Source organism: Bufo gargarizans, chromosome 1, assembly GCF_014858855.1.
Source record: "Bufo gargarizans isolate SCDJY-AF-19 chromosome 1, ASM1485885v1, whole genome shotgun sequence".
Classification (NCBI taxonomy): domain Eukaryota; kingdom Metazoa; phylum Chordata; class Amphibia; order Anura; family Bufonidae; genus Bufo; species Bufo gargarizans.
In genome coordinates, this window is record NC_058080.1 from 450,712,740 (window position 1) to 450,732,933 (window position 20,194).

Consider the following 20,194-nt stretch of genomic DNA (forward strand, 5'->3'; position numbering starts at 1 on the left):
TAATTTGTATATATTGAGACTTATTTCCCAGTGAAGAACTGTTGTTTCTAATATGTAAGTGAATGAACACCTTTAGGATTCATTCACATGGCAGATTTTGTGCTTGACTTTGTACGCCAGAATACACCTTCCATTGTTGTCAATGTGAATCCACACTGCCCTTTATACGGCTGCAGATTATTTCCATACTTATCAGCCCACTGAATTGGGCTAAATCCACAGGTGGATCTCAAACTGAAAAGCTCAGATATCCAAAAGTCAAGCTTGGATTGCCACTGCAGATTCTGTGGCAAATACACATCAGATTTTTCCAGAGTGTATTGTGCCATGTGAACATACCAGTAAAAGTAGTATAGGAATACTTTCAAGATGTATAACTATATTTTGTGATCAGTGGGGCTTATTTTTATTAAGGATTATACCAGATTATATTGCCAAATGCCTCACAAAACAAACAATGGAAATCATACATTCATTATGCATACCACTTTGTTTTAATTGCCAAGTACTAGAGTCCATTCCTGAGTAAGGCAAACAATTTTTGAAGATTTCAGTATGAAGTTGAACAAAAAATCTTAACTAAATAAAGACTTGTCCTAATTGGCTGAATGGAAGAAAAATATAACGGTGTCTTAACGATTTAACATATTTAAGCAATGAATAAAACTCATAACAAAAAAGTATTTGTTTATTATTTAACTATTATTAACTTTTTAAACATTTTACACTTATCGTCTCAAATTGGATATATACAAATGAATCAGTTGCGCAACAAATCTCTGTAAAACCAGACGTAATATGGTGATAAGCATATTCCAAAGATAAGAATTTCTCCACTTGTCAGAGAAAACATTTCTTATTGCTTCACAAAACTAACTTATACATGAGGAGTGCATATTGGAAAATAGCACTGGAAGTCTCATTCAAACATGGGGACTTGACTATTTCATAAACCACTGCATGAACATACATTTGGAATATGTACATTAACCCAAACTGTTGACCTTTAAATATTCTGATGACCGCAAGTTTTTCATAATAAATGCTGGTAAGATAAACTATATATAGTTTGTGGTAGAACAACAATGTATATATCCTGACAACATGCAGCCCTGAGTGACTAGAGTAGTTTCCAAGTCAATGCTTCTTAAGACTTTTCAGCTTTTAACTCAGTTCCAGTAGATGTAGTAACATGAATGAGAACATTCTGGGAAAAACAGAACGTGGTATCTTGGGCCACTACTACAAGAAAAATCAATGCATGCGAACAAATGAATGTTCCATAGGACTTACAGTTTAGATTAGCAGTGTATACAGTGCAATGTCTGTATACATGACCCAAGTGGGTACCTTGTGCCACCAAAATTAGCATGCATACTTCCTGCAAATATCTCCAAAAACAATTGAAACACTTTCAGGGTGGTAAAGTCAGGATTCTATTTTAGGAGCGCATAGTTTTTCTGGCTAGCAATGAGGCTGTGACGTATTCCCCTTAAAGGGGTTTTACCATCACATACAATGGGGGCATATAGCTAGGATATGCCTCCATTGTCTAATAGATGCGGGTCCCACCTCTGGGACCTGCACCTACAACGAGAACGAAGCGGGGAAATTAATGGAGGGCGTACTGCGCATGTGCAGCTGCCCTCCATTCATTTCAATGGGGCTGCCAAAAATAGCCGCATGCTGGCTCGGCCATTTCCATCTGCCCCATAGAAATTAATGGGAGCAGTCCACACCCATTCACTTGTATGGGAGTAGCAGGCAGCAGCACTTGGTGGTGGACCCGGGGTCCTCCAGCCACAGCTCTCCGTGCTCTGTTCTCCTTGTAGGTGCGGGTCCCAGAGGTGGGACCCGCACCTATCAGACAATGGGGGAATATCTTAGTGATATGCCCCCACTGTATATGATGGGAATAGCTCTTTAACACCATTAGTTGAAGAAGTGCTGTACTATGGCCATGTATCTAATAGACAATGTAATGTCAATGATGACAAGGATCCACTGCAAGCCAGTAGATGTTATGTATGAACAGGAATTATGACAAGGAGTTGAACCAGAATGACCTTTCAGTCCAAAGTACTACTTTATGGGTGTAGTGCAAATGCAGTAACAAATCTCTCGCAAACTTGGGTCTATTCAGTTGCATGTTGTATTAGTCCATTACTGTCCCTTGTGGGTTTTCTTTTGGAATGAACTCTTGAGAAATGTGCGATATCCGGGATCATCAACATATTCATTCTTGAACTTAACATTCAGTACTCTCTGTCTTTTTTTGTCGTTAATGACTTCTTCCCCATAAAACGCATCTTGAAATTTCATGTCCGATGCTCTGGACTAGAACAGTATTAGAAAAATTAGATGAAATATACAAAAAAAAACTAATAATCCATATGCCCAAACACCATATACTGCTGGTCTCCTTAACAAGAGCCAGTAACCCCCTAAAGTATGACGGTATTAAAAGGCTACCTTGCCTATCTTGCAGATTATGAGACAACTTTAGATCTGGAGGTTTAATCTTGCAATGTCCTCTTTACAATATCTTTTAAAGAGGAGCTTTTCAGGATTTTAGCATCATACGGTTGCATGGTCAACTGGAGTATTTTTAGTCACTATATAAACATTCCAATGACTAGTTACACTTCTCCCCATCATAGATTAAGACAAAAGCTAAAATAAAAGTGAAAAAGAAACTTACGTAACGAGATTTGATCTTCTTAGGAAGTTCTTCATCCATTGTGTAAATATCTTCTCTCTTTGTCACAATTTGTGACCCATCTTCAAATTCAACCTGTGCAAAAAAGAAATTAGTAAAGGAAAAATTTACTCTATCACCCAAAACGATGTTTAAAGTACCGCATATTAAAGTATATTTATATTAGAATGAGAACAATTCACAGATTGCAATATTGTATAAGTGAAGCGATGTTATACCGATGTAGCAATACTTATCTTGAAATTTAAAGAGTTTGTCCGGTCGCAAAATCAAATCAAAATTATTTTTATGTGTTCCTAACACCCCTCACCATGCATAACTATGCCTCCAATATATGATTTTAATGTCTCTGCTTTCTGGGCATCAGACTTTCCTGGCAGATCTGTTAACATTCACAGCTTGCTGTTTACATGGCTGTTTACTGCCTGCTGTGTCTGATACATAGGCTGCTGTGTATCTAATCCTATCTTGTATGATACTGCCTGCTGAAGTGTATCTAATACTATCTCCTATGATACTGCCTGCGGAGCTGTGTATCTAATCCTATCTCGTATGATACTGCCTGCTGAAGTGTGCATCTAAAGCCTAATGCACATGACAATATCCAATTTGCGGTCTGCAAGATGCGCATCTGCTAAATAAGTATACTGTTCGTGTGCGATATGCATTTTTTTGCGGACCCATTGACTTCTATACATTCAAGGTCTGCGTTTTGAGGACCAGAATAGGACATATTCTATTTTTTTGTGAATCTGACATACAGATGTGGAAATTGATTATGTCATATGTGTGCTTTCCACATCCATATGTAGTTCTGCAAAAAAATATAATCTATTCTGGTCCTCAAAATGCAGACCTCAAATCCATAGACGTTAATGGCTCTGCAACAAAATCAAACATGGACAGTATACTTATTAAGCGAATACGCAACTTGCAGACCGCAAAATCGATATGGTCTTGTGCATAAGGCCTAATGCTATCTTTCTTGGTCCTGCCTGCTGAAGTGTTTATGTTGGCCTGTCGTGTGATACATCATTTGAGACTACTATGATCGCCCGGGGAACATGGTCCATGTACCAGCCGCATCTCCCAGGCCGACTGCACTCTTCTGACCCAAACTGACTTTATCACAGTAATTATATGGTCAGTCTCTATCTGATCGGGGGGGGGGGGGGGATAACTGCACATGATTAAGTGAGTACACAACAACTGTCCCGCAGCGCCCCCATAACAGCGATACCCGCAGTTGCCATGCCTCAGCAGACAATAAGTCGACTTGTGAACAGCATTAAACGTCGTTGTCAAGCTGTAATTGATGCTTAAAGGGGTTCTCCGGGAATTAAGAAAATGAAAATACCTAAATATTACTTTATTATAAATATATTCTCAAATACCTTTCATTAGTTACAATGGCTTATTTTGTCTGGGTAGCAATCATCAGGAGAAATAAAATGGCCGTCCTCCTATTAAAACACACAAAACCTGTCCTAATCACACAGCAGGACACAGCCACATCTCCGCCTCCTCTCTGTACTTCATGTCTCCTCATTAACTCCATTCCTACAGAGATTCAGCTGAAGATCATATTAAACTGTATTCAGTACCATAACCCCTGACAAGTAGAGCAGAGAGGAGGATGAGGCAGCTCTTTACCTCACTGCTCTGAAGTAACTTGTCCTCCTGTGTGATACAGCTTGACAATGACGTCTCATGCTGTTCACAAGTCGACTTATTGTCTGCTGAGGCATGGCATCCCACTCTTCTTGAAGAGAGGCCATCAGATCATTGAGGTCCTGGGGTAAAAAGAGTTACGAGCCTTTACACGGCGACTCAGCTGGTCCCATAGGTTTTCAATATGATTTAGGTCTGGAGAATTATGCAACCTTGATGAGCTGGCGCACGTCCATGAAGATGAAATTACGCCTGTGTTGTTCATGCAGAGGCAAAATGACTGGATTAATGATATTATTCAAGTAGTACGGGCTTGTCACTATACCATTCCAAAGTGTAGGGCAGTTCTGTAATGACTAGATACACCTGCCCACACTGTAACACCACCACCACCAAAGACTTGTCTGGTGACAACAGTGGCTGATGCATAGAGCTCTCCTTGACGTCTCAAACATCGTTGGCGGCGACTATTTCTGCTCACCGTAAATAGACTCATCAGTGAACAGCACTGAGGCCCACTGGTCCCACCGACGCCTGTGCCTGGTGGTGTGATCATGAACCCTTGCAGGTCGTCTAGCATGCAGAGGCATCCACCTCTAAGCCTTTCTGTGACTTTTCCAATCTCTCTGTTGCAACCTGCTGATGATACTCTGTGACACTCTAAGCTCATTGGCCACTTCTGACTGAACATCCTGCCTGAAGCCTCGCAATGGCGAGGTACTGTTGATCAATTGTTAGGTGTTGTCTTGGTCTCATGATGTCAAAATGTGAACAGCAATATGAGAAAAAATTAATAAATTTTAATTTAATTTAAGTTTAAATACCAATTCAAATTGAACCAGGAAATTTATTGGGCGATTCAGGAATCAAACACCTGTTGTGAATTTTGCCGTTAAGCTCCTTGTTAGAGAACAGCAAGTTGTGCAAAAAGTACTGAAACACTGAACAGCTGGACATGTGCATTCAACGTTTAGAGAAGGTTATATTAAGTTCACCTGTAAAGGTTAGAGTGCATTTTAGGGTAATCCCGGAATTTCACCCAGAAGCCAAAATAACTTTTTGTGAGTAGTGAATTTTAATAGAACATGCATTTCCAGATGAGGCAATGCCTATGATGTTTATTTTTTTATTGCTTATTTTTATTTTATGGGAAATGGGGTAAATTTACTTTATATATATATATATATATATATACACATATATACACACACACACATATGTGCCTCTTTTTCTCCACACATAGTGTTGTGTGTTTCTTCCAAACAACTCAACTTTGGTTTCATCTGTCCACAGAATATTTTGCCAGTACTGCTGTGGAACATCCAGGTGCTCTTGTGCAAACTGTAAACGTGCTGCAATGTTTCTTTTTGGACAGCAATGGCTTCCTCTGTGGTATCCGCCCATTAAATCAACTCTTGTTGAGTGTTTTACGTATCGTAGATTCGCCAACAGGGATGCTAGCATATGCCTGAGACTTTTGTAAGTCTTTAGCTGACACTCTAGGATTCTATTTCACCTCATTGAGCAGTCTGCGCTGTGCTCTTGCAGTCATCTTTACAGGACAGCCACTCCTAGGGAGAGTAGTAGCAGTGCTGAACTTTCTCCATTTATAGACAATTTGTCTTACCGTGGACTGATGAACAGCAAGGCTTTTGGAGATCCTTTTATAACCCTTTACAGCTTTATGCAAGTCAACAATTCTTAATCGTAGGTCTTCTGAGAGCTCTTTTATGTGAGACATCATTCACATCAGGCAATGCTTCTTGTGAAAAGCAAACCCAGAACTGGTGAGTGTTTTTTATAGGGCAGGGCAGCTGTAACCAACACCTCCAATCTCATCTCATTGATTGTACTCCAGTTGGCTGACACCTCACTCCAATTAGCTCTTGGAGATGGCATTAGTCTAGGGGTTCACCTACTTTTTTCACCTGCACTGTGAATGTTTACATGGTGTGTTCAATAAAAACATGGTAACATTTAATTCTTTGTGTGTTATTAGTTTAAGCAGACTGTGATTGTCTATTGTTGTAACTTAGATGAAGATCAGATCACATTTTATGACCAATTTGTGCAGAAATCCATATCATTCCAAAGGGTTCACATACTTTTTCTTGCAACTGTGTATATATATATATATATATATATATATATATACACACACACGTGTGTGTGTGTGTGTATATATATATATATATATATATATATATATATATCTTAAAACAGGTTTGTTTTTTACATTTTAGGCCCTCAAGGGTTCCTCAACATGCAATCATCAAATTGCCATGTCTATTCAGTAAAGTGATTTAATGGATTACTGAACAGAAAATTTGGAATATTCCAAACAGTTCTGCCCCTGCATTGGAATATACCTGTAATACACCTGGTAGCCTTGTATAGGCTCAGGCTTATTACTACTAAGGAACACAATCCCCAATCTCAGTGAGGGAAGGTGTTTCAGCCACAGGAGCACACTAGGACTGCAGTAAACGATTATTTTAGAAATCGAGTATTCTACTGATTACTTTTTACGATTAATCAAGTACTCTAATAAGAAAAAAATGAATTAATAGACTGTTTTCATTTATAAAACCTCATTAGATCCCCTGCCATCAGTCCCCAACACCCTTCGCTCCCCCCTGTGCGATCAGCCCAAGTGCTTCAGTTTCCCCAGTGCCATCAGCTCCACTATCCCCCAGTGCCTTCAGTATACCGGTACATTCACAAGACCAAAACAGGTCCGCAAACAGGGATACCGGCCGCATCCGTTCTGCACTTTGCAAATATACTGATTGTAAAGCACGATAAAATAAAAATAAAGAATTGCTGTTTTCTATTCTTCCCTCCAACACAAACAGATTAAAAAGCAAGACAATCGTACCAATGAAAAACACAAATCAACCTGCCAAAAAGCCCTCACACAGTTACACTGTCAGCATCGAAGATGCACTAAATGTATCAAACATTCTGTTACATTTGAAAAATTTGGCCCAAATTACGGCAATGCAGACTCCAGTAAAGCTGACTAAAAACTGGCCTCATGATGAATCTCCACCTCATCTCTTGGCATTTGCTGCTTGTTCAATGTCTGCACTAATCTTACTTTGATGATCTGAACTCTGGGAAGTTTGGATTACTGGCAATGCACATTAATCTAGCTTTGATCAAGCGTAAGAAAAACAAACTATCTAAAAATGCAGCGCATTATCATGAAATGCATTATAGGCAATTACAGAAAAGGGTTTGCCTTACTTCAGCAAATGGCATTTTTCATTTAGAGAAAGTTAATTTAAGGCACTTACAAATGCATTGCGATTGTCCATATTGCCTCCTTTGTTGGCTTGATAGATTTTTCCATCACATTATACATTTCTCATTTCTAAGTTTACGACCACTCTGCAACCTAGCAAGCGGTGGTCGTGCTTGCACATTATAGAAAAAAGTGCTGGACTATGCACACTACCACAGTCCCAGCTACCAGAGAGGCCGGCGCTTTTTCCTATAGTTCGCAAGCTTGGCCACCTCTGCTGGAATACAGGATAGTCGTAACCAACGAGCAGTGTATAATGTGGTGGAAAAATGTATCTAGCCAGCAAGCAATATGGACAATCACAATACATTATTGTATTAAAGGCTTGTATTAAAGGCTATGTACATCTTTGGAGGCAATTTTTGTTTGTTTATTATTGCATTTTACTAATTTTTGGCTAAAAATCATATTTTCAATTGGCCTTTATTAAAAATATTGCTACCCAATATGCTGGGCCCTTCACACTCAATCTACTTACCTGGCTCCCCATGCAGCTCCTGGTCCTCGCACTGCCACAGCTGTTTCTCACCATGCGCGGATGAAAATCTGGTGTCGGGTAAAGCAGCCAATGGCAGGCAGGTATGGGGATGAGCCTCCCTAGCGCCCCCGTCACTGCCTGCGATTGGCTGCTTCCCCCGACACCAGATGTTTTCATCCACGCATGGGGAGAAGCAGCTACAGCGGTGCGGGGACCAGGATCGGCATGGAGAGCAGGGAGCCAGGTAAGTAGATTCAGTATGGGGGGGCATTTGTTAGTCTTGGATAAAAGTTTTTCTAACTGTGTGACTGGTACTTTCATTTTGTGCTGATCATGTAATAACCCTTACCTTTAAATGACAAAGAGGTCACAAACACTTATTTAAGCTACATTCTTATCAGTAAGATAAGACCTGAGCTTTAATGAGTGTTTATAAGGATGGAGAGCAGAGATAAGGAGTCCTTCTGCTTCCCAGATGACGAAAAAGACAAAAAATCTACAGGCTGCTGCTAGAGCATATCAGCTCTGTAGAGAAAAACGGATTCTATATTGTTAAGACCAATTGAAAAAAAGATTTTTAGCTCACAATGAGTATAATGCAATAATACAAAAAGGTGTACATAGACTTAAAATTTCTCTACATTATAAATGCCATTTGCTGAAGTGAGACAACCCCTTTAAGGTTTGATTGGAGTACCAGGTGAGATGACAGATTGAATGGAGAAATTACCAAGACCGACAGTTGAGAGTCTAAACTTTGGTACCCACCAATCCAACTTTTATGACAAATTCTGTTTCTAAGCCATAAATGTGGAAGACAGATAACCTAAAAGGTTTGTGCTGCTTTGCAGTCGACTCCACAGGTATAGATTTGACACAACACAGAGTATCACGCCATGTTTACTTGGGGGTACTATCTCTCCTTACAGAGAGCACCTTAAAGAGCTGTCTGCAGATGAGGTGCTGCTTTATTATCCAAGTCATGTCTCAAGGTCTCTTTAACCCCATAGGGACACAGCCTTATTTCACCTTAAGGACCAGGCCATTTTTTGCAAATCTGACCAGTGTCACTTTAAGTGGTGATAACTTTAAAACGCTTTGACTTATCCAGGCCGTTCACATATTGTACTTCATGACACTGGAAAAATCATTATTTACGGCCCTGATTCTGTAGTTTACAGAAACACCCCATATGTGGTCGTAAACTGCTGTACAGGCACACGGCAGGGCGCAGAAGGAAAGGAATGCCATACACTTTTTGGAAGGCAGATTTTGCTGGACTGTTTTTTTTTGACACAATGTCCCATTTGAAGCCCCCCTGATGCACCCCTAGAGTAGAAACTCCAAAAAACAGAACCCATTTTAGAAACTACGTGATAGGGTGGCAGTTTTGTTGGTACTAGTTTAGGGTACATATGATTTTTGGTTGCGCTATATTACATTTTTTGTGAGGCAAGGTAACAAGAAATCGCTTTAGTGGCAGTTTTTTTTTTGTTATTTACAACATTCATCTGACAGGTTAGATCATGTGGTAATTTTATAGAGCAGGTTGTCATGGACGCAGCGATACCTAATATGTATACTTTTTTTTATTTATGTAAGTTTTACACAATGATTTCATTTTGAAAACAAAAAAAATGTTTTAGTGTCTCCATAGTCTAAGAGCCATAGTTTTTTCAGTTTTTGGGCGATTATCTTAAGTAGGGTCTCATTTTTTGCGGGATGAAGGTTTGATTGGCACTATTTTGGGGTGCATATGACTTTTTGATCGCTTGCTATTACACTTTATGTGACGTAAGATGACAAAAAATTGCTTTTTTAACACCGTTTTTTTTTTTTTTTTTTTTTTTTTACGGTGGTCACCTGAGGGGTTAGATCATGTGATATTTTTTATAGAGCTGGTCGATACAGACGCGGCGATACCTAATATGTATACTTTTTTTAATTTATGTAAGTTTTACACAATGATTTCATTTTTGAAACCAAAAAAAATCATGTTTTAGTGTTTCCATAGTCTAAGAGCCATAGTTTTTTCAGTTTTGGGGCGATTATCTTGGGTAGGGTATGATTTTTGCGGGATGAGATGACTGTTTGATTGTTACAATTTTGGCGTACAAGCGACTTTTTGATCACTTTTATTACCTTTTTTTGGGAAGTAAGGTGGGCAGAATTTCAATTTCATCATAGTTTTTTATTTTTATGGCGTTCACCGTTCGGGTAACGTAACATGACCGTTTTATAGATCAGGTCGTTATGGACGCGGCGATACCAAACATGTGTAGGGAATTTTTTTTCATTTTCAATCAGTGATAAATGTGTTTTTTGATTTTTACTTTTTTTTTTTACCCAGACCCACTTGGTTCTTGAAGATCCAGTGGGTCTGATGTCTGTATAATACAGTACAGTACATTATATAGGGTACTGTACTATATTTTACTTACACTTTGTCTGAACAGATCTATGCCTTTAGTACAGATCTGTTCAGCACCATGGACAGCAGGATGCCTGAGAAGGCGTCATGTTGCCATGGGAACCTTCCCCACAACTTCGCAGACGGGGAAGCGTAAGGACGGGGCTGTCGGGGGGCTCTCTCCATCGGGGGGGCTGCAAAGGCACAGCAGCCCCCCGATCGGAGAGGGAGGGAGCTCCCTGAGCTGTTAACCTTTTTCATACAGCGGTCTGTACGGACCGCGGTATGGAAAGGGTTAAACGGCTGACATCGCATCACCAATGTATACACACTAACCAGCAATGATTATTCAAGGGGGGCGGGCGGGGGATCGCGATCCCGCCTGCCGCACCGCCCGCAACCCTCCCCCTGCACCTCCCGCCGCCATAAAATCATTCAGGGGTGCAGGGACGGGACGGGACGGGACGGGGGGGGGTGAAACATATATATTTTGGGCATTATAAAGTTTCTGATCCGGTCAGGGACCGTGGTGATCAGAAACTGCAAAAAGCGCATCAAACCGGTTTGTTTGTGATCGCCCACACCGGGGGGGGGCGACAACACCCCCCCCCCGCGCATTTAGCCTAGGTGCCTGCTCAATGATTTGAGCAGGCACCTTGTTCCAATACGTCATGTGTCCTTAAGTACCAGGACATCATGACGTACCGGTAAGTCATGTGTCCTTAAGAGGTTAAAGGGTTGAACATTGACTTATAGGATAGCTGCCTTACATCTGGTGGCATCAGAGGCAGATCTTGCCAAGTGCTCATTTTCATCCCTTCTTACCAGAATTCCAGCGGAGTATTCCATGTATGGCCTATAAGTCTCCTCACACTGATTAACTCTGGATTGATGAGGGGCCATCACCCCAAAACAGCTGTCTGCAGATGAGGTACTGGCTTATTTAATATCTGAGTCATGTCTCAAGGCCTATTTAAAGGGTCGAACATTGACTTATAGGATAGCTGCCTTATATCTGGTAGCATCAGAGGCAGAGCTTGCTAAGAGCTAATTTGCCTTCTTCCACGTTTTATTGATTTTGCACAGTCACCTGTAAATGTATATCTAAGTATTTGTTCTTCAATAGTGTTGTGCAAGGACTACTCACATAAATTTGTATCTTTCTGGCAAGGCTGTATTACTACTGGCAAAATGATCTTCACTAACAATAAGCATTTAAATAATTACAAGTAAGGTCAGACCTTAATCATGCCCAAGTCCTGCAATACAGGAGCATTATTTTAGCAAAACTATCACTCCTTAAAATATTCATGGAGTGGTTAGTCACAGAAAACAAGCAAGCATGAGGTCTGTAGTCAGAAGCCAACTCTGCAGGGGCTTTCTAAGTTTAACTCGGCATATAAGTAGCTGGAACTAAAATGGGTCTTTAAAAGTGTGTGTTTTCTGCCTCTGGATTTTCCATTAACCATACAGTCCGTTTCAAAGATTACCAGCACTGCATTATCAGTATTTGTAGTGCCACATTTTTATGTAGTTACAGCTGAAACTTTTGCATACCCATCCATCAATTTTTTTTTATTCTTTATTTAATTTCTTTCCTATGTTTGCTTCTGATTCAACAGCTAGCGGAAATTAATTGAATAGCTTTCGGCTCTTTTCAGACTGTCTGTGTGTATAAGGTGAAGACAACCTGAGTGACATGCCATGAGATACCGTTAACTAAACCCATGTCTACAACACTGCATTCTAATATGCTCATTTAAAACAGAGAAAATGCTTCCTGCTGTCTAAGTGGAAAATTAATCTAAACTGAACTATTTTATTTTTTATTTTTGCAGGAAATAAGAAAAGTATTCCAGTAGGGTGTGGAAAATCGTCAAATACATTAAAACTATATTCTGTGCAATGAAACGTTTCCCAAAGTGTCTTACATGACCATCTCACATTCCAGCTAAAATAGGTGGCTAACAATTTGATTCTTTGGGGCAGATTTACTAATCCTATAAATGGCATAAGCTTTATCACAGGAGCTCAGACTAGATGATAAACGTGGTACTGGGATAGCGGCTTTTGTCTAACTCTGTACCAACTGTTGGTTGGCTTGCTCTGAGACAGAATTTGACACCAGAATTGTGGTGCAATTTGGGGTTGAATGTTGCCTATCAGGGCACGCCTAATAATTTCACAGTAACCCAAACTTGATATTAATTGATAGATCGCTATATGATATATGGGACAGGGGGTCACCTAATTGTTAGGTATAACTACTCTGAACAGCAAACTAAATACAAACATTTTGGAGTTATTGATAGTAATGCAGATAAAACAGGATATTAGAGTACCCACACCAGGTGTATCTGACAGTGAGGAAATACAAATATTGATACAGCAAAAAAATAAAAATAAAAAGAAGTGAGTAATAACCATTAGGTCAAAGCAATATCACTTGGGGAGATGCCCGGGATAACCCACAGAGGAGAGGATAAGCAATCGCTCAGATATGGGGTGCCAGGGGATCCACCACAGATAATCCCAACACGTTTCCCCATGATTAACGGTTCCTCAGGGAGCAATTACAATGGACTAAGCTACATGTATTACAAAGACAGTAATAATGCAAAGGTTCGGATGGATACAGAGAAAGATCACTGTGTGCTAGATGCAGCCATAAAGAAGTTGTTGCTAATGTCAGTGTCCATACAAGGCCATGCCCCTCTACCTATGAAGTCACACCCCTCTTCTGGTAAGCCTGCTACCCTGTCAAGCTAGGTGCAGAGGACTTCTCAAGAATTAGAAGTGCCAAATTTTAGTGCAGTTTACAGCGGTGTCTAGGTACACCAACAATACCATATGTGGGCAATGCTATGTATTGAGAATTTACATGCCCATGATTATGGTTTCTTTGTATACATTCACTTCACTCAAATGCACTGATTGGTTGCTATGGGCAACTAAGCCAGTTCTAATTTATACCGGTTTGATAAATCTCACCCATTGTGCTTTCCAGCCTTAAAGCCTCATTCACACGTCAGTGTTTTGGTCAGTGATTTCCAACTAAAACCAGATGCAGTGTACACAGGACAGATGCAGATCTTAAACCTTATGTCTGTGGAGGCTCCAATCCTGATTTTGGCTCACAATCACTGACCAAAACATTGACGTGTGAATGAAGCTTTAAGGCGGGAAAGCACAATGGGTGAGATTTATCAAACCAGTATAAAGTAGAACTGGTGTAAACAATATGGAGGGGCACACTCAGAAGGGAAACACAAGATAGTAACGAATAATGGACTTTATTACAAACAAACCCCTAAAAAATGTATAAAAACATACATGTAGACACACACATATACCTATGCAAATGGTGTAAAACTACAATAGGGAGGAATTCTTACGGGTGTATTAAAGTCCCAAAATTCTGTGTATACAACAGCGCGCCAGGACGGCTCCCCTAGGCTGCAATATTACATTTCACCTCTTCGTTGAAACATTATATTACACTTCACCTCTGCTTTGAAAATATAGCCTTTTGAGTGAAACAACATATAAACAGAAGGCAGGTATCTACTTCTGAGGACAAATTGGACATTTTTAGGCAAAAAACGCATATATGACCTAATTCACACTTATGCGTTTTTGATGCGTTTTTTCTGAAAACGATTGCTAGACCTTGCAGTCTTCTCCTAGATCAATTTTTTTTTAACAACTTTTAAGTGTTCTTAATATGAGTATTCAAATGTATGGGGTTATTTATGGTTTTATCTCATAAGATACATGTATGACAATTGAAATCCAGTCCAGAGATTATCCAATGCACAAAATAATGTGGGATTGTGGGTAACGATATCCCATTTATAAGGAGTGAGGATCCGCTCACTCAGTTGGCCACTGAGGAAGGGGCGTTAGACCCTGAAACGCGTCTGGCATACAGAGTGAGCGTGGACAAAGAAAAAAGGAAGCCTGGAACCAAAAGAAATAAGAAATAAAGCAAGAAAACCTGCTTGAATCCAAAAGCTGGAAGACTAATCCAAAAGTTGGAAGAGCAGTAGCCAAACAGTGACGTCATTAAAGCGTCTACCCGGTCCCCCGGACAACCAGGTCACGTGGGACGCCACGTACGGCCAGCACATCACGTAGCACGCTGTGAGTGCACGGCCGCCTGGACACAACGCTGCAGAGAGCAGTGAAGAGGGGTAAGACCGCGCTCGTTTGCGAGCATTACAGAATCTATGAAGCAATTATAAGTTCTATATAATCAATTGCACTGTGAAGTGAACACTTTGGATTCAGCTGACATTCGGTACCAGTTGTGTCTCTTGCACACTACGGAATCCAGCGCAGCATAAACATTGTGCACTGTGGTTTCGGTATACGAGCAGTATCCACGTTTATCCACGTATATTTATAGGACATTTGCAGGCACGCTGTTGTACACACAGAATTTTGGGACTTTAATACACCCATAAGAATTCCTCCCTATTGCAGTTTTACACCATTTGCATAGGTATATGTGTGTCTACATGTATGTTTTTATACATTTTTTAGGGGTTTGTTTTTAGACTAATAAAGTCCATTATTCGTTACTATCTTGTGTTTCCCTTCTGAGTGTGCCCCTTCATATTGCTTACACCTCCTCTTTTTTTCTGAGGTCCTGAGGGTGGGACCTGAGGGTGAGCACCTTATCCATACAGTGAGGGGGTGAGCCGCTGTATTCTTATAAAGTAGAACTGGCTTAGTTGCCTATAGCAACCAATCAGATTCCACCTTTCATTTTTCACAGCTCCTTTGGAAAATGAAAGTTGGATTCTGAGTGGTTGCTATGGGCAACTAAGCCAATTCTGCTTTACACCAGTTTGATAAACAACCCCACTAGTTTGTAAGTATGGTCACATATGGTAAAAAGCTTTGAATGGTAAACAAATGTAAAAGTAATTTTACACTCACCTTGTACATATAGACAATGTTGCATCCAAGGTATTTTGCACCATAAAGTAACCCATCAGGCCATTTTACCCGGACATCTTCTCCCTGTAAAGGTGGACCTAGCTTCCGACAGTCTCTGCTCTGTTAAAAATGAAAAAAATGAAGTAATTAAAAGTAGACAAAATGTATGCACCCATTCACACATGTGGATTGTCTACCAGTAATGAGAGCCAAATCAATGATATAGCAAGTTGATAAGTGCTTGTTCAGAAGTGTTAATAGTTTAATTTGTATCAATTAACAAAAAGCAAAGTGAATGAAAAAAAGAGAAATCTATCTCAAATCAATATCTGGTGCAACCACTCTTTACCTTCAAAACAGCATCAATTCTTCTAGGTACACTTGGACAAAATCAGGGATTTTGAAGGATTATAGTCAGGTGCATGATTAACCAATTATACCAAACAGTTAATAATGATCTTCATTTTCATACGTAGGTTGAAACGGTCACTAAATGAAACAAACCGCTAGCTGAGTATGAGACTAAACTAGGGGAGAAACAGTCAAACTCTGCTACAAGGGTGAGGTTGTGGTAGACAGCTTTATGTCACAGGTCATACACCACGGCAAGACTGAGCACAAATAATACACAAGATGAGACACAAGATACCTATATTGCATCAGCAAGGTATCATTTAAGTAGACTGGGGTTTCAAGATGTGATTTTCTAGTTCTTTTGAAGAAGCCTAAAGAAACGGGCAGTACTGAGGACTGTGGATGCAGAAATCAGCCAAGGAAACTTAGTGCAGCAAATAAGACACATCATGCCTACTTCCCTATCGAAAGCCGAAGATGTCCAGTAGTATCATCATCTCAGTGTCAGGAGCCAGTGAGACCCAGGTACACTTTTTTACTGTTCAGAGGATCCCGTCCAAAAGTTGTCTTCATTGAAACAATTGCAGCCAAAAAAGAAGAAAAAGGACAGCAGGTTCTCCAGATAGAAGAGTCCAAATTTTAAATATTTGGTTGTAATACAAGGCAGTTTGTTAACCAAACGGCTAGACAGCAGTACAATAATGATTGTCTGCAGGCAACAGTGAAGCAGGGTGTAGGTTCCTTTCAAGTTTGGGGCTGCATTTCAGCAGATGGTGTTGGCGATTTCATTAGGATTAATGGTGTCCTGAATGCTGAGAAAGGTAGACTAATAATTATCCAGTGAGGCATCTAACTTGCTCCAAATTCTGCAGGATAACAACCCCAAATATACAGTCAATGGTATTAAGAACTATCTTCACCATAACGAAGAACAAGGAGTCCTGGAAGTCATGATATGGCATCTACAGGGACATTATCTCAATATTATCAAGTCATTCTGGGATTACATGACGAGACAGGAGGAGATGAGCAAGCCTAGACCCAAATAAGATCTGTGGTTAATTCTCCAAGATGTTTGGAACAGCCTCCCTGCCAAATTCCTTCAAAAACTGTGTGCAAGTGAACCTAGAAGAATTGATGCTGTTTTGAAGGCAAAGGGTGGTCACACCAAATATTGATTTGATTTAGATTTCTCTTTTGTTCATTCACTTTGCATGTTGTTAAGTGATGAAAAACTAACTATTAACACTTATTTTTTGAAAGCATTCCTACTTTTTAGTTTTTTCCCACCCATGCCTAAAACTATTGCACAGTACTGTACGAATGTATTTTCCAATTATTGCATCTTTCAGATAAGGAATTATCCTTCCTCAATTCTATGGCAAATGGTACAAAAGTCTAGGAGGCCTGTGAAGAAGTAAAATGGCAAGATCTAGAAAAAGCCACTTCCATTTTATAGGATTTTGAATGACCAAAAAGGCAAATAGTGTTGATGGACACAAATTATAAGTGCATGACACAATAATGTTTATTGAAAAAAAGATTTAGATTTCCATTTTCGCACTGGAGCCGTGTCATATTCTTGTAAATTCTGTTTGCTTGCATATATTTAAAATAATCAGTAACATCATAAATCAAAATATAGTTGAGTTACAGCACTCCAATTGATACAAAATTAACGTAATAAAATTCTGCTGTGCATATAGATCATGAAGCGTATCTATTCACGTCACATGCTTGCCAAATTTGCTTCGTTGTGATGACAATGTGGCATCAGGACTAGCTCAACAACAAATAATTCATCTTATTAATTTATTTTAAAGCACCATTTCTTACTAAATATAGTGTATCTACTGCATGCTGCACTCAGATTAGCATAACAAATAGTTTTGTTTTTCTCTTGACTCTCTGTAGACATCTGGTGAGGTTTCTGAGGAATTACAAATGTGCTTGGTGATTTTTCTTCCACATTCTACCTGGTTAGGACATTTTACTAGAAAGACAAACATGGCATCTATTGCCTGAGTGGGTAAAATTTTAGGATTTTAGGGAAAGAAAAATTGAATTTTTTTTGTAAGAATGAAATATTTAAAACATGTACAAGGGTTGGCTAATGCTTACAGGAATGATTTCTGAAATATATCAAGAATATGGACCTTCTGCTTTGTATGTAGAAGTTTTGTTATTATTGGCTATTGTTACAGTGTGTGAAGACATTTTCTAAATAATCAGCACAGTGTAACTGTGACATTTCTAACCACAGCGAAAATCCGTAATGATTTGAAGATATTGCTGTAGAAATAAGGGATGTGATAGAGTGTGAGAACTGTCATACAGAGTCAGCTCTTCCAGTCTGAAACCCATGGAGTAAATAGAAATGCTGGGTCAAAGATGCAAAGGTGACTCAACCTAAGCACTCTAAAGTAAAAGATTGTCCCTAGGGATGAAACTAAAATATCAGAAATTCCATTCCCCCTGATGCACTTAATGCTAGCTGTCTCTTCAGTTTAAGGTTAGCTCCATGTACTATAGCTTTCTGGATAATGGAAAACGATTATGTACCAAAATGCTTTTTATGAAAATGAAAAATTATTTTCCAATGGTAAGGAAACAGTTTTTCACCATACAGCAATACAAACCAAATAGTATGTGTACAACTACTTCCTTCGAAAACTGCATTGCAGAACTGAATGCAAAATAACAGTTTTTACATGGGATTTTCATGGTCGGCTCTTGAAAATCCTATCTTTTGCCATGTCTTGCGGATGACTGACCCATTCACAGTCAATGGGTCAGCCTCCGCAGCAGAGTGCACATGGCCAGTGCGGGTACGTAATACGGGCACTGAGCCCTTACGTTCATGAGCCCTAAGGCTTATTTCATACAGTGTTTGGTCCATGATTTGCATCAGTGATTGTGATCCAAAACCAGGTGAGGGTCAAAAACATAGAACAGGAGCAGATCTTTCCAATAAAGCTTATACGTGTGGAGGCTCCACTCCTGGTTTTGGTTGACAATCACTGACTTGCATGCTTGTTGTAGATGTCGGGCGGCACTGCGCAGAGGTGTGGGTGCGCGGTCCGTGGGCGTCGCCCCAAATACTTCAATGCAAAGGTGGAGTGCCGGTTCTTTTTTCCATTGAATCACTGACTTGTAGTCTAGGATTAACTGTAACCAAAATGCAACCTATAGGACATGTCACATTTTGGAAGAGCACAGGATATTTAAACTCCAAACTATGTAGTTAATTCCTACACCTCATGAATAGGATAGACTACGGGGTGTATACAACCTAACTCCCACATACACAGCCATAATCACACCACCATATACTTGTGGGGTCATACTGTTCCTTTGTACGTTTCTAACTTTATAGGGAAGATTTCTTATGTTGGAGGAATTTGACAAAAAAATATTGCTCCATTTGATAGCGTATTATGGGAATATTAGAATACATTTTCCAGAGGTAAAATATGACTTGAGCAAAAGTATGGCGCTCCCCTGACTAACTAGCATGCATCTTTCCCCCTGGCATGCCTGTTACTAAATACTTGTATTCTTCATGAAATGACAATTTTGAAGCATCTGGTCATAAGACTGTATAATTCCTTCAGGAAACGCTTGAATTAACTGACAACAGGATGCTACTTTTCCCCTTGCCAATAAGCGGCGTCTCAACATAGCCTGACATTGTCAGCAATAAGTGACGCACACTAGTCACAAAGACAATAGTAACAACCTAGCCGTCAATTTATTCATACATTTACAGGAAGAATAGAAGAGGATCAGTACAATGGAGAACTGGAATTTCATGTGGAATGCAAGTATTTACCAAGACAGACATGTCAGAAGAGTGGACAGGCTCTCGAACATTGAAACATTGCATCACAGAGTGCAGGCTTTCAACACAGGTTTATTAATTCACAATATAATTATATTTTAATTCACAAGCCGTTGCCGGTTTTTCAACATCACTTTCACTCTTCATGATCCGGGAAATTCAGAGAGCTGACATCCAGTGAATGAACATGGCATAGAGTATAATGGGATGGATGGCGTTTCAGATTGTAGATGATCTCTCTTCCTTAGCAGAGGAAAGAGCAGCTTTTGACAGCTCGCCTTGTAGAAATAATACGCAGACCAATTTCACAGCATGGAAACCGTAGCTTTATGTTACCTGCAATTTAACTCAATGCTACCTACAATTGTGACGGTAAAGACAGTGTAATTGGCAGCATGTCTGATTGATTGAATCAATGCAGCACACGCTTTCAAAGATGTTCGGTTCTGTATAGATGTAAACAACTGAAT

At 39.7% G+C, this 20,194-nt stretch overlaps 1 protein-coding gene across 1 annotated transcript in view; it reads right to left on the bottom strand.

Annotated features, from left to right (window-relative positions):
- Positions 1-1,781: 1,781 nt before the first annotated feature.
- Positions 1,782-20,194, bottom strand: part of KDM4C (lysine demethylase 4C) — a 324,567-nt gene continuing 306,154 nt past the window's right edge. Inside the window, exons 20-22 of the mRNA XM_044272540.1 lie at positions 15,530-15,649; positions 2,702-2,794; positions 1,782-2,337 (exon numbers count right to left, since the gene is read on the bottom strand). Of these exons, the coding sequence (XP_044128475.1) occupies positions 2,164-2,337; positions 2,702-2,794; positions 15,530-15,649 (387 nt within the window). The 3' untranslated portion in view covers positions 1,782-2,163. The remainder of the gene's footprint in view (positions 2,338-2,701; positions 2,795-15,529; positions 15,650-20,194) is intronic.